The 15490-nt window shown below is 40.0% G+C and overlaps 1 protein-coding gene across 1 annotated transcript in view; it reads left to right on the forward strand.

Moving 5' to 3' along the window:
* Window positions 1–15490, forward strand: part of EMILIN2 (elastin microfibril interfacer 2) — a 31900-nt gene continuing 16410 nt past the window's right edge. The window contains exons 1-3 of the mRNA XM_032676766.1: window positions 1–167; window positions 305–427; window positions 14115–14290. Coding sequence (XP_032532657.1) covers window positions 43–167; window positions 305–427; window positions 14115–14290 — 424 coding nt within the window. The 5' untranslated portion in view covers window positions 1–42. The remainder of the gene's footprint in view (window positions 168–304; window positions 428–14114; window positions 14291–15490) is intronic.

Genomic DNA, 15490 nt, shown 5'->3' on the forward strand with positions numbered 1-15490 from the left:
ACCGGCCCGCCCCGCTCGCCCGCCGCCGCTGCCCGCCGCCCCATGGAGCTGTGCCCGGGGCCCGCCGTGCACTGGGGATGGGCGCTGCCGCTCCTCCTCGCCCTGGGCGCCGGGCTCAGCCACGGCACCCCGCACCTGCCGTACTCCCGGCCGGGCTCCCGCAGCAAGTGAGTACCGCCCGCCCGGAGCGGGAGCGGGAGGCGCTGCCGGCGGCGGGGCGAGCTGGGGCAGCCCGGGGTGCCGGTCCGGGCGAGCTGGGCCGGCGGGAGGACTGTCTGACGGGCGCTGTCTTTCCACCCTCCAGGAACTGGTGCGCCTACATAGTGAACAAGAACGTGAGCTGCTCGGTGCTGGACGGGACGGAGAGCTACGTCCAGGCCCAGTACAAGTGCGCTTGGAACCAGTTCCCCTGCCAGCCGACCCCGGTGTAAGTAGCCCAGGAGGCGACCTCGGGAGGGCAAGCGCTTGGCCACCCACCGCCAAGCCCCGGCAGGGAGGTGGTCGCTGCGCCGGCGCTCGGGTGGTTCCCGGCACCCCAAAAGCGCAGAGTCGGGGCAGGAGAGCGCGGACCGGCCCTGGTCCCCAGCACGCCCCAAACAAAGCGCACTCTCATTGCAAACATCAGGCGGCCGGAGCTAATTGGAGCCAGATTGAATTGTTGGTCTGTACAGCCAGCCCGCCGAGAGGGAGCTGCGCTGGCACACCTCGACGGCGTGGTGGGGCGTGCAGGCAGGCGGAAAGCACGCGGGCTGCTTCCCATGGACGGCGGGAACGCCAGGATCTGCCGGGAGCGCACCTATGTGCTGCTGGGAGCGCCCCCCCTACGCACCCTGACCCAGAGCTGTCAGGGTACAGCCACGCTCAAAACCGGTTTTATAGTTGCTCTCTGTTCCTGGATCAAGAGAGAGCCAGGAACGTGAACCAGCTGCTTTACAGTCTGTGTATCCCTGTCGGTTGCCCAGCAAGGGGAGCTGCCAGTGCAGAGATTTTTACGGGGGGTTATATAAAGTTACTTTTTTGATTTTAAGCTTTATGAGTGTGACCACGTGCTAGTCTGCAGAGTGACCACCTACAGCACGCTGTGCTGCAGTAAGGCTGTGTGAGCCTGGAGGTACCATAGGCGTCAGGGAACAGATGTATCCCACTTACCTTCTGGCAAATCTCAGGCAAGTCCCCATTCCTCAGTTTCCCACTTGAGAAGCAGTAATATTTGCATGTTTCTGTTTGAAAGCTCTTAGTGAAAGCATTTCACCTCTCCCAGAAGACAGTGGAAGGACACCCACAGATTTTTGTAGGCTCAGATTTGGGCTGCGGTGATGATGAGAATTGTTTTAGAGTAAAACTTCAGTAACTAGTTTTTATTTTGACGTGAAACAGTGAGAATGAAACTTATACTGCTGTATCCTGGGTACTACTGAAATAAGACTGTGGACATTGATGACACTGCCACCCTGGGGCCCATGACAATAGGTGTTGGGTGTTTGGCATTCAAATGCGCCACTTTCTGTCTGTTTGGGTTGCTATTTTCGTTAAAAAAATCAGCTTTTCTCTGTTGGAAAATATAAACACTGGAATTTGAGGGGAAAAAACAAAGACAGCAGACAGCTGAGTAACATTCTCTTGTGTAATATCCCGTTTCTCTTTGAGTGTTGAACTGGCCATTTTGGACTTGTGACTGAGTTTATGGACTGTGTAATGGGGTGTGCCCTCTATCTTGAGAAGTCTCCGTAGCAGAGCTACAGAGGAGTGAGGAGTGGTTGAAACTGAGCTCTTTAAACATATAAATCACCAAGCATTGAGATAAGGAATTTCAGAGGCAGTAAATTAGGACTTTTGTGGACTATTTGCTAGTAGATAATGAAGAAAGTGCAAGGGCATTGCTTCTAGCTCAGGAAATTCCTGAACTGAAAATGTTTGAGTGTGTGAGGTCTTTGGCAGGAGTAAGAAGGGGAAGCCCATCTTGAGCAGGGGGCTGGACTGCATGACCTCCAGAAGTCCCGTCCCTTTCAGATTTCTCTGTGGTTCTGTGAAATGGCATTGTCTGTCCTTGTGCTTCGGAACATCTGGAGTTGGCTGCTGTCAGAGAGAGAATATGGGGCTAAACAGGCATTTGGTCTCGCCAGCTGTGTCCAGTCTCATGGGGTTTTTTTGTTCTTTTGAGAATGGAATTAGATACTTATCATAAGACTTTGTTGCCTCAATCTGACTTTCTTTGTTCAACATCACTATTATTTTCTTCGTAACTGTAATGGCAACTGCAAAACAATTCCTTTTTCTTAACATAAAATATTTTAAGCACCTTCCACAGCACTGGCTGATTAACACTGAAGGGTGGTGGAATATCAAAATCTTGAAATTTTATTGTGTTCAAAACTTTTGAACTTTTTGACTTTTATTTTTGTCTGCTGCATATACACCTTCTCTAAGTGCCAGAGTAGGAAAGGAGCTAATCCAAAATGTTTGAAAGACACGCCTCAAATCCTACAAATCCCTAACTTCAGTCCTGTGAAAAGAATTGTTTAAGTCAGAAGGAATAGTGGTCTGAATAACAAAATGTGTTTATATATGTTTATTATCTAGTGCTGACATAAATAGGAGAGGAAAGAGCTATAAAAGCAACAAAGAAATAACTGTGAGGACTTTTCAAAAATTATTCTCTTTCCTTCCTTTATACACTTGCATAGAGAACTTAAAATGAACTAAATAGCAGATATTCTTGGTAATAAAGTATAGTCCCTGTGTACTCTCTTCCTGATACCCAGGGTTTCTCTGAGAGCTCATTCAGCTGCAGACAGTGGGGACAGTGAGATCCAAATCAAACAAAGAGTTCCTTAACTGTATCATAGATGTAGGAGTTTTATTAGTACTTAAGTACTGTTAGGTCTATTTTTTAATCAGTCAGTGGATTTACTGTTGATTTATGTTAGTTGAAGACTAGGTTTAAAGCGCCTTTCTAATATTTAGGTACAGTCTAGGTTATGGATAGCAATTACTTAGATTGCATTTTATGTGAGAGCATTTCACTGCCTTAGACATACGGAGTACTCCCAAACTCCATGTGTTCTTCACATACAAGAGAGTGTGTATTCAAGTTTGGATTATAGTCAGCACTGATTATCCTTTTAATTTTTTTATTTTTTTTTTTTTAGAAATACAAAACTCTGGTGATTAAGCATAAACATCATATGCGTGCATGAACCCTTTTTATCTACCCTTTAGGCCCATTAAAATATAATTTGTCTGGAGAAAAACAAAACAAAACAAAACAAAATCCCCTATTGGGATGACTACGCTTCTAGAAGTGTTAACTGTAAGTTCACTTTGGCTAGGGGGTGTATTTCCTGAACTGTTAAGTTGAAATTCAGGAAATTATTAAACTTCGTTGTTTAAGTGTTCTGTAGGTACTTGGGCTCGATAGTGCATTTCCTTGCTGAAAAGCTGGTGAATGCTTTGGCTCATTAAGGTGTCAAGGATAAATGTGAGTTGAAGTGTGGCTGCTTAAGAGATAGGAAGAGAGGGAGTGGAAAGAGCAGAAAGGCCCTTTGAAGTATGTTCCCTTTGAAGTATGGGGGCACCTGATTTATTTTTCTTAAAACTGTGAGTAGCAAAAGCAGGAGGAACGTTGTTATTAGTAGGTCATTGGGCTGAAGGGTGCTTACACAAAATATTAATGTTTTTACCCACTAAAAAGAACTTGGATGTTTTGAAATTTAATGTTACTTCATAAATAACTGACCCCTCCCTGCTTCTTTTGTTGTGAATTTCCTTTCCTAGCTTTCTTGTGAATGGTTTGGTAACTTAATTAGCATTATTAGCAATTTATAACTAATAGCATTGTCTGATTCTAAAGAAAAAATGTGTTGCCCTTCTGGTTAGATCCTACACACTCTTTAGGGTTTTGGCTTGTTCTGGTCAATGTAGCTGCTTCAGAGTAGGGTATCGTCCTACCAATTGTTTGGTTTGCCTCTTGTTCTGTAGAGTATGTTGGGACACCTGGCTGTACCATAGGTACTCAAGTTTATGGCCCAGCATTTTTGGGGAAAGCTGCTCTTGACACTAAGGTTTTGATTTTAAAGTTTGAAGTGAACTGAAGTGGCTGAAGCGGAGGGATGTTTTCTGGGTTTCTGTCTTCGCCACAGAACTGCAATAGGACTTCACCGTAAATCAAATAGAAAGAAATTTAGATTGGTAAGAACCTCTGGAGGTATGTAATTCCCCCCTGCCATGCCTCCCAGCTAGCAGGAGAGCCAGCTTCAAGGTTAGATAAGGTTGCTCGGGGATTTGGAAGAGGGGATGTTTCATCAGATCTTCTAATTCATGTACCAACCCCCATTAATTCTGCTACATGAGTAAAGTATTTGTGGGCTCAAGTCAGGTCATCTGTCTTTAGCTTGTGAAAACTAAATTTCATAGTTTAGTGTAAGCTTCTCATATAACACTAATGATAAATGTTTAATAAGCAAACCCATTATTTCATTTTATTGCACATACTTAGAAAATGGTCAAGGAAATGATGAATGAATCAATAGCTGAATTGGCAAGCCTCTCCAGATCTCTCATTGAGCAATATTTTCCAACTTCTTGTCGTTTGATACTTTCAAATGAGCATAAATAAGCCCACTGCCAAACAATTCATGGTTTTGTTCATTGCCCAGAAGAAGATTTAAAGCGAAAGACTGAAATAACTTTAGAGAATATTACTGTTAGTTTTCTGCATTCTTAAGTATCAGGATAGATGATTACTTATGAGTAAAACACAGCTTTTAATGAGCAGCACTCAGTGTTTATTAACAAAATAATACTAAGTAAAAGCAGAAATGTGTTACTGAGGAACAGCATATGAGACTTCGAGTTCATGTTAAATGGCTTCATCAATCTGGCCACCCCCGAGCAACCTCGGTGGAGCACATCAGCCCTAGTCTAGGAACATGTAGGAAATCCACATCTTGTTTTCAACCCTTCAACAGTCTCAATGTAGTTTTAAGTGAGACTGTTCAGTTGCTAGAAATTAAGCATACAGACCAGTGTCAGAATGCTTAGCACCAGCCAGGATCAAAAACTCAGATACACAAGTCAGCACAGATCAGAGCCTGTGCCTGCCACTGGCCTCCAGCAATACATATCTCGTAAGAAAAACTTTCAGGATGCACAAAAACTTGAAGGGAAAGTGAGAGCTGTTTAATGTTTCCCCTCCAAGTATCTATAAAGGTCTTTGGGATTTTTTTTTTCTGACTTCTTGTATTTTGTATGAAGCAGTGTTTCTTTGTACAGGCTCCAGCTAGCTGACTACATAGGGAGGTTAGCCTAAGGGGTTGTGCATTGAAAACAGCAAGGAAACTTAAAAAACTTCAGTCTCCTGTAGTGCTTGTTTGAAAATCTTTGAGGGCCTGCTGGGTGTGGTAAGCTTTCCTGGCTGGCTCCCCGAGCCTGAAACTGTGCATCTCTGCCTCCACACACTGAATGCAAGAGAATCTTTCTTCTCTGTGAACTGGACAGGGAATTTTGACTTCACACATCATCTGAGTGTGTTGCAACAATTTTTTAAAAATCACACAGTGCTCCCCACTTCACATTAGTGTAAACACTTAGAGTTTTATGCTTTCAGGTTTGAGAAATGTGCGACCTGGAGGTCTGGAGCCTCTTCTGTTAAGCACCAAAACAACAAATTTTCTCTTTTAGGGAGCTGCTGACCTGTTTAAAGTGTATTTCATCATAAATCACCCAAATAACCAAGGAACATTCTGCACCATTAGAAAGTGGGCAGTGCCAGTTTTACACATTGTGCATTATTACTCCCATCTGATTTTGGTTTTGCATTCACATCTCATCTTTCCTTTCCCTTCTGGTTCACTTTTGACTTGGTGTCTTGAAAAGTAACAGCTCTCAAAACAATGCTCCATTTTATTCTGAAAGTCAGGGTCCCAGCTAATCCCACAGTTAGCTCTTGCATTCATGAAAGTATTGGTTTTCTCTTCTAACTGTGTGTGTTCTTAAATAATCTGTCAGCAATAGCTAATTCTAGAGCATCCTAGGAATCAACTATTTCATGGGCAGAGAAGCAGGAGAGAGACTGTTGGAGCTCAGTTTCTGAGGCAGCTTTATCAGTAGCAGTGTTCTGCATCCTCACTTGATCTTTTCACTGCTGTAGGGTGAGAAACTTGGTCCTCGCTGCTGGAAGAGGCAAATGAGTATGTTGCTAACATATAACCTGTTGCAAAATTGCACCTGTTCCATCCCTGTTAGACACGTTGCAGCTCTACAAAGTTTTGCTGAAATCTTTTTGAAAGGACTGTATTTTCAGGGTTCTCCTATCCCATTCCATTTAAGTGGGATTTTAATAGCTTATTGTTGGTCTGTCACCACGTCTGACTGGCATAAGTGTATCTCATGACAAAATGGAAGGAAGCAACCATATAAGATAATTCAAGATTGTAAGTCCCAAGAATGAAGCTCTGCTTTGAGCTTTGCCACAGGCTGTCTGTGGCTGCAAGTTACTTAAATGCATCCTATGTCTTGGTTTCGCTGCTCCTAAGAAGAGGATGCCTACCTAGTGGTAATTTATGAACATTAAGAGTATTAACATTTTAAACTTCTGAGCATTGCCTACTGGACTTTAGTGGTCAGCTCTTTGAAAATAAAATCTTTGGTGGCTGAGAGAGAGTTAGACAGATAGGTATTTCCGTGTGTGTATGTGTCTGTATGAAGATATATATACAAGAAGAAATAACTAGTATGAGACATGAGGTCATGTTTCAGAGTCCTTTGGCTCTTTCTTCCCATGACGAAACATTTCTCTCCCAAGAGAGAAAATTGTAATTTGAATCTCATCTTTTTTTGATAGAAGAATTCCAGCTGAGTGGCATGAAATTCACTGTGTAAGTAATAAACAATGGCACTTCTGGAGGCTTTGAAAGGAGCTACAAATGAAACCATGTGGTGTTGCCTGAGAATAGTTGAAAGTTTTTGTCTTCTAATGCTTCCTGTAATCTTCTGCCTCTCTTATTGAAAAAACCACCCAAACTCTGAAGTAAAATTCAGGATTCTCTTGGATTCATTGAAATAATGTTCAGCATTGAAGAGAACTGTGTGCAAGAGACCAGCCTGTAATGAGCTGATTTGGGCATCATGATTGTCTGCTCCTTCCCTGGCACCAATAGGTGAGACAACAGTTTTATTTAGATGTAGGGAAAAGCAACTTTTTCCTTCCTTGCAGGAGGGAGTAATACAGTCACCTGTGCCAGGTCTCTGCCCACTAGCAATTTCTTCCATCATGCTTTTCAGGTAGCATGAAGACACCAAATGAAAATAAGCACTGGAAAAAAGCACTTAGTCTCTAATGCTCATTCCTGTTTTATGCAACATTTAGTAAAATTACAGTGCTTTTGTAATCACATACTAAAACAGTCATTGCCGTGACCTGGATGGGTGATTTCTTGGTTATGTACACAGCAGGCAGTTGTGTTTCTGTGAATGCACGGTGCTTTGACTTATTCCCTTACTTTCCTTGAGTTTCAGTCCCTGTTAATACTCTCAGCCAGCAGCAGTTTTTTGTTCAGGATTTAGCTCAGAATAGATCTGGTACAAATGTTGGCCATGCTGTAGTATACATTAGTGAAAACTTTATTAAAAGCTCCCTTATGTGCCTGTGCGAGCCCAGCGAAGCTGAGCCTGCTTGGTCATATTGTGCTAGTGGTACTTGTCACAGTTTTATGTTTTCCGCAGGGGTGCCTCAAAATTGTGTTTTTTCCCAGCACAAAAAAATTTGAATCACTCTGTGGTTTCTTTTCATAACGAATATTAGGTCCTGATTATTATGTTATCTATAGACCTGGCCATGACTTTTCAGGATCTTCAATTAAGATGGCTGTGACTGGGCCAGACACTGGACTGGTGGGTAAGGTCAGTGGCATTTTTTTCCAAAAAAAGTAATTCCTCAGACCCCAGTGCCTGCAAAGACATGTACTAACCTACTTTATGTGAATTTTGAAAAAAAAAAAGCCAGCTAAAGGAAGAGTAGCAGTGTAAAGATAAGATTTTCTTAAGTCTATCTGTAAGAAGCAGCTTAGTGTCTCTAATGCCAGATCAAAATGGAAAATCATTTTGGGGTGCAATAGGATTCTTTTAAAATTGATTTTGCTGCATTGTATAATTGGAATTTATTATGGCCTTGATGTCTTTCTTTCACTTAACACCTAGACTTCTGTAGGTTACTCTATTCCTGTCAAAACATCTTTTCACTGCTTGCTATAAATGCCTTAGGATAAACTCTTAGTAAAGACACATTTTTCTCAAATTAAGCTCATCTGTGGGCTGGAACACAAGCTAGCTGCCAGTGCTGCTGTGCAGTAGTAAGGTTATAAAAGAACAAAATCCAGAGGTGGGGTTTGACTCACCCTGAATTCAGTTGTCTGCCCTTTATACGGAGGGATGAATATGAGCATGGGAACTTAGACATACAGTAATGGTGACTCAAATGCAAGTCAGTGGTGTCCAGCATGCTCTGTAGGTAATCGGTTGTAAATAATGGCTTTAGGGTGAGATGCAGCCTCATGCAGTGAGATGCAGGTTTGACTCTGCTGGCTGTATTGACTATTTCTGTTGGCCATCGTGGAAATACAGAGAACTAGTGCCTGTCCATACTTACACAGGAGGCACCTGAAATCCAGGAGAGCTGAAACTCGCTGTTACAGACAACCACTGGAAGTTTCCCACGATGTCAGTGGAACTAAGATTTCTGGCACTATTTGTAGGGCCTACGGTTAGGCCTGCAGTCTTGGGAAACAGAAAACTTGGGATCAACTGGTTCTAGTTTAGTATTTGTGTAGTATAAACCTACAAAATAAAAAATGTTTGGTCAAAGCACATTTGCATCTAGGTAGTATTTCTGAGAGTGTCTGTGTGCTACTTTGGCACTCATGTTGCAATCTATATTGGAAATTTAGATGACTGGGACTATATAACTGGATAAAAATAACTAGTAGACTATATAATTTGCAAAGAATGAATCTACATTCAATAAAATTGTGAAATACTGAAGATTTGTTATCTTATATTTAATAAGACAGCAATTTTCAGGCTGCTGAAGTATGGGACTTGTTCCAATCACTACAGAATTTTGGACCAACCTTAAAGCTTTGTGCTGAGAATAAACATTTTATATGCTGCTTATGTAGAAACATATGCTGAGTCAGCAGTCCCTTCCTCACAGTGAGGATGTGGTGCCACTTATCTCACTGCATTTCCCAAAAGGTTGAGTGTTAATATCTAGTTCCAGAACTGAGCCATATGTTTTCCCACCAGTTTTGTCCAAATGTTTCTGATTTGTTTTATTGCTATTAGGTGACATTCCAAATATCAGTGTTAACTGTTTCCTTCTGTGGTTTAGCACCATGAGAATATTATAGCTTATTCCCTAGTCAAAATGTCTAGCATTTACAGCAAACATGAATTTTTAATGAAGCATTTTCCTAAGGATGTACTTCTCTTTTGAAGAGGAGGAATATTTGAAAGCTATTGTCACCCAGTACAACTTTATTTCAGCTGCAAAACAGTTAGCTATTAAAAGTGAAGATTTGCATTAGCAGTCTGAATGTATTTTCTCATTTGATCAGCATGTTGAATTCATGGTGAAGATAGTAGGCATTGGTAGTTATAAGCCTGTTGTGGCAAGACTCCTAAAACCAGCTGTTCTTATTTTCTCTGTTGCGAGGAAAGATTAGAGACTGTTGAGAGAATTATTTCAATTACAGTATTTAGCTCAATTCATCAAGGGGATACAATCATCATCTTCTACTGAAGGTCCACAGGAGGATGGGATGACTAGGCACAGTAAGTGCTGGTGTATTGTATGTAACTTTTAACCATGTAAGAAATTACTATTTTTAAAAAATATCTTTAAGATACTTGTAAAAATAATTGTGTTTAGTAACACTTACATGAATAGCAGAAATCCAAGTCAACTGTAGGAAGATTTGATGTTTTACTGTTTTTGAATTGCGTTGCAGCATTTAAAGGCATTAAAGCAGAGCCTCAATTCTTTGAGAGACTTCTGAATGTTTTGTGAACCCTTTTGACCAAATTGCCTCACTAGATAGCTCTGTAAAGATTCACACCTACCAGATACACGATGTGAAAACTGATGATACATTCTAACCATGTAACTCTACCCAGCTTCATAGAGAACCAACGTTTTGTATCTCTGGCTACACGGAGTGCATTTTTTACGTTTTGTATGTTTGTGATTGTATGTTATGCATTTGCTGTGACTGTGAGTGAGCGGTTGGATTCAGAATACTGAAGAATTTAATAAAGACATGTCTGATTTGTATATTCTGGTAGCTCCCAGTCCTATGTCTTTCCCATATGTAGAATCACAAATTATTCCCAGGATGTGGTCCCTCGCAGGAAGTTACGGTTTGTTTTGTTAGAACTGTAACCAATAATACATTGTGTTCAATGCTGTTAGACTGTTGTATCCTAGCAATATCCTGGAAGTCTCCAGCTCCTGCACTGAAATTCATTGAGCAAGCAAAGTTCTGGCTTTAAAAAACTTAATATATGATTGAGAATCTCCCTTGGGCTGGATGCCTGCTGGTGACTGGCATTTATCAGTGCAGCTGGACAGTGTTGGCACAGTGGCACCATTCCTTGCATGGGCGACTTGCACAACAACTCTGTATGAAGTATATCATTAGTAGAGAAGCTGCATCAATAAAGCTGTGATTTTTGAGACATTTTTATTTGACTGAATTTACATTAGGAAAGTGTTATTGTAAGTTCCTGTTTCCCAGCCTTACATGACTAGCCTTCCTGGAGGAAATGGGAGTAGCTCTATGATTCATTCAGCTGGACTGGCAGTATAGAGAAGGAATAGTTCTTGGTAAGTAAATCCGTCTTTAATTTCTGAGCCATCCATGAGTATAGCTTCTTGTTAGCGTAGTTCAAAATGTGAAATATGAAAGCTGTTCTAGATTCAGATTTTGAAATATTCTGATTCTAGCTTGTTTTTGCTCTAGGAGAATTGTGGTTTAGGATTCAGGTTAGTCTGTATTTGATGTGCCGTATCTGAAATCAAAACAGATCCAATTTGTGTATTTGCTTAAGTTTTCAAACTGGCAAGAATTTGTAAGAAATGGACTGCTACAACATTTTAAAAGGTGTAGATGCACAGTGTTTATATTTTATAACTTAGAATGTGAGAATTATTCTGCATTTCAAATAATTTATTAAATCATATTGAAGGATTTTATGCCTCTTAGAATCATGAAACTATGAAACAAAAAAAAGTAAGAATGTCAAACATGCTTATTTTTTATTTTTAATTTTTAGAAAAATTTCACATATGAGAAATATTAAACTTGATTTCTTTTTATTTGTTTATATTCTTCTTTTGTGTCTCATGTTGAAGTCATCAACATTGTTGAAGTCTGAATGTCTATGTTGATGAGTATGAATATAGAGAAGGTATAGAAACTTGTCAAAAATATGATAGAAAATTCTCGTTCTGTAATTTAAGCGAAGAAGTGCACAGTTTGCATAAAACTAGTTCTTATTCCTTTTATAAAATTATTTTCAGCTATATTCTTAAAACTTTGTTAGGAAAATAGAGAGGTGTTTGAAAATAATCAAAATACTGTAATTTTCAGGAAGGGGGTTGGCCCTGAAAGTATAGAGAGGAACACACACGAAGTTTGGAGCAGTTAAGTGTTTTATGGAAATCAGAGAAAAGTATGTACAACCATTTCCGGCATGTGAACATCGATCTGGAAGTTCAAAGTTTGCATTTCAGTAATGTGGTAGTTGTGAGAGAGGTTGTAATGACTCTCAAAACCACTTCAAAACACTCAAGTGTCTAGCTAATCCTGTTGCTCCTGACTCTGGCAGCTAGTTGGAAGGAAAGGATTCAAACCCAAATTATCTCGACAAGATGTGGTTTAATACTTTAGATAAGGGAGAAGGAAGAGGAAGTTCCTGGGTGGCCAGGATATTGTTCTTCCCAGTGGTGCCCTCTGTGTTGCACTCCTCTATTTAATTTTTAAAGCACTTGACCTTGGGGATGTCTGTACTTTATATTTGTAAGCAGGATTCAGCAGATGTTTCAGTGAAAATTGTAGAAGAAATGATGAGCTGCTACAGCTGTTTCATATATGGTGTTGTGAAGGTAAAAAAAGGATTGGAAACCCACGTTGAGTTTACGTGCTCTGAGTCAGAGTCTGAAAAGCTGACAGCCCCAGCAAACCACTGTAGTTATGACCAGCTAATAGACAAGAGATACAACATAGCCTGCCCCTGCTTTCCTTTGTAATTGAGAGGCTTATTAGAATAAGATACTCTTGGCCCAGAAAGTAACTTTTTCCCATTAAATGAGAAGTCATAGACAAATTAATAATGCAAAACAACACTGAGTATATGCAAAAATTAGAATATATTGTGGCAGAATTGGGAAAGGTATGGTTGGGAAAGAAAAAAATTCATAATAAGTAGTAAACGTTTTAAGCACCCTGCCACAAGTTTGTTAACCACCTTACTGAAAAGGGACAGTAAATGTCTGTGAGATGTGGGACATTATATTAAAATTATGTATCTGGAGGTGAAATATGCTGAATAAAAAAAAATAGAATTATTTTAGCAATTATTTGCACCCGTGGCAAGAGGAGCTTTGAAGGGTAACAGTTAAACTAACTCTCAGTCTGTCACTTTGAATAGAAACTGTTTCACAGTCAGTGTAAGAATTTAACTCTTTCCATTTGATAGCTGAATACTGGGGGTTTTTTAACCAATAAGGAATTTTGCAAATTAATACAACACAGTGTTTAATGAAGTATGTAGGTGATTTTTGTGTGATAGTATGGCTGCTCTTAGTGCCTGTTCTGTACTGTATTCTCTCTGTCCCAAGAGACACTCCCTATGAGCCCAGCCAGGCTATGGATGAAATCTGTTGCAGAGCTCCTGTAGAGTCCTTTGCCACTGTTCTGAATTTATTCTGGCAGTATTACTATTTTAGAGACATCTCAGCTGTGAAGTGAGCCTGTCATTCATTAAATGAGTGCAACCTGTTGTTATAATCTGAAATAATTGTAAGGAAAAAAGAAAGGAAAAAAGATCTGAAAATGCTGTAGGGAGATTAGTAGCGTGATGCTAGTTTTACTCTGAGAAAGGAATTCATGTGAGAAATGGGGATTTTTTGTTTCTCTGTATCCCAAAAATACAATTTTATAGAGCTCAGGCAGCAAATCCCTATTTTCCTCATTTTCCTCTTCTCTCAACCCGAAATGAGCTGTACCTTAAATTGATTTAGTTTTTATAAAATAGCAGGGCCTCTGGTTATAGTCTGGTGGGATACTATAGTGTCTGACCGCAGGTGAACATGCAGCGTGTATATGAAAGAAAGCTATGGAAGAAGTCTATGGTTAACGAAAGTGATTAATCAGGGAAACTCAAGATTGTATGTGCATAATGTGTGCATAGGTTTGTCTGCCACACCCTTTTCAGCTTAACTAATGAAGTAGGAAAGAGTTGATTTCTTTGTTGGTTTAGCATTTCGTCTGACTCCTTCTTTCATGTCCTTGTCTGACTCATGCCTTCAGCGTTTTGTCCTTCTCTGAAATATCCCTTCCAGCTTTGACTGCTCTGTACATATGCATCCTGATGAATGGTTTAAGTGAAGACTGTGGAAAGACAAGTGGAACGAAGCAGGCAGAAACATTTTTTGATGTCCAGAAGAGCTCTGTGGGTGGGTTTGCAATGAAAAGCAATTATTAGAGGAAAAAGGTTTTGAATTTATAGAATAATACATTGATGGTCACTGTTACTCTCAGTGGTGTCTGAGAAGTTGAATCTTCACTTGCCACAGCATTTTATCCCTCTGCTCATACATGAAAGCCCTTATTCCATGCCAATATTTGTTTTTCCTGACATGACTGTGTTGAGCGCAGGTAACTTTAAAACCTAGACAGAAATGTTTGTTCGTTTGATGTTTGAAGCAGAAAATGAATCATAGATGAAAATATTTGGTTTTCATTGGAAAAAAAAACCCCAAACCTGTTTTAATTTTTACTTTAATTCAAATAGCTGGTTAGGTTATAGATCGCTTAAAATGCTTTCTGTTTTGGCAGATACCGAACGAGTTTCAGACCTCGGTACACAGTTGCATATAAGACAGTGACAGAGCTAGAATGGAGATGTTGTCCTGGGTACAAAGGGGAAGACTGCAGGGAAGGACCAACAGAAAAGCCAAACACTGCTCGACGTCCCACAACACCAGTGAAAGCTGTTGTGAAGAAAGGTGTGGGTAAGTTTTGGGTTGAATTTTGGTAGGCGTGATCATGTCTGGTTTCTTGTTCTGTCTTTTAAGAATAAGAACCGTCATGGTTTCTATTAAAGTCAACTACTGGCAGGTACAAATACCGTATGGAAGACGCTGTGTGGAGGCAAAATAATAGCCAGGCAATAGCAGTCTTGATACAGAGAATTTCCTGAAGAATAACAGAGGGTTGGGCTGTAGAATGCTGGCTGGAAATGCCATCTGACTACTCAGGGTTCCAGAAAATCTTTGTTTTAAGATTGGAGTTTTTGTGAGAATTTATAGGATTTTTTTTCTGTGGTTTCTCCAATGTTGGGGGAAAAAAAATAAGAAGAAGAACTACTATTAAAACAAAAAAAACCCACAGTAGGTACTAATTTTGATTATACATAGTGGTCCCTTGCAGTTTCACAGTGTTTTGTTCAAGGTTGTGTAGATTTTACAGATTTATGTTAGATTACCTGCCTTAATAGTAAGGAGTAAGGGAATAAGTAAGGATAAGCCTCAGTTCCTCAAAGAATATTTTAAAGAATAAATGACATTTGTGTAAGATACTATCTTCTGAAAGGGCATTATGTATTATGTATTATGCCTTTTCTCCATTAACAAAAAATGATAAACAGATGTTTCCTTCTGAAGGACTTTTTCTAACATAATTGGAGATTAGTGTCACATATAGCACTTAGTCAGATTTCCACATGTGTTTTCTGTGTAGTGGAATATATTGAATGACTTAAAACATGCTTTCAAACTAGTCCTATAGATTATACACCTGCTTTAAAAATAACCTTTTAAAATATTTTGTTAGCCCACCTAAAACATTATTTCCAGAAAATGGTAATAAAACATGGTGATATCTGTATCATTCTCCTCTCTTCTAGACTAAGTAAAAAATTACTTTGACTTTTCCTGAAGTTTATCCTTTTTTGACGTCTGATAATATTTCTTTTTTTGTTGTTGTTCTGGATTTTCTGCAATTGTCACACATTTTGCCTGAAACTGAACATCCAGAATTGCATATGAAGCAAGTGTGGTGACTGGAGTACCTTGCAGAACCCCATCTCGTAATCTCATATATGGGATGTATATTTGGACCCCTTCAGTAAAATACTGGAGCACAAAGCCATTTCAGGCAAATAAATGGCTGGCTGCCACTGAAGTTTTCAGTGGGAATTCGGGAGCAAATTT

The sequence above is a fragment of the Chiroxiphia lanceolata genome, chromosome 1 (assembly GCF_009829145.1).
Source record: "Chiroxiphia lanceolata isolate bChiLan1 chromosome 1, bChiLan1.pri, whole genome shotgun sequence".
Classification (NCBI taxonomy): domain Eukaryota; kingdom Metazoa; phylum Chordata; class Aves; order Passeriformes; family Pipridae; genus Chiroxiphia; species Chiroxiphia lanceolata.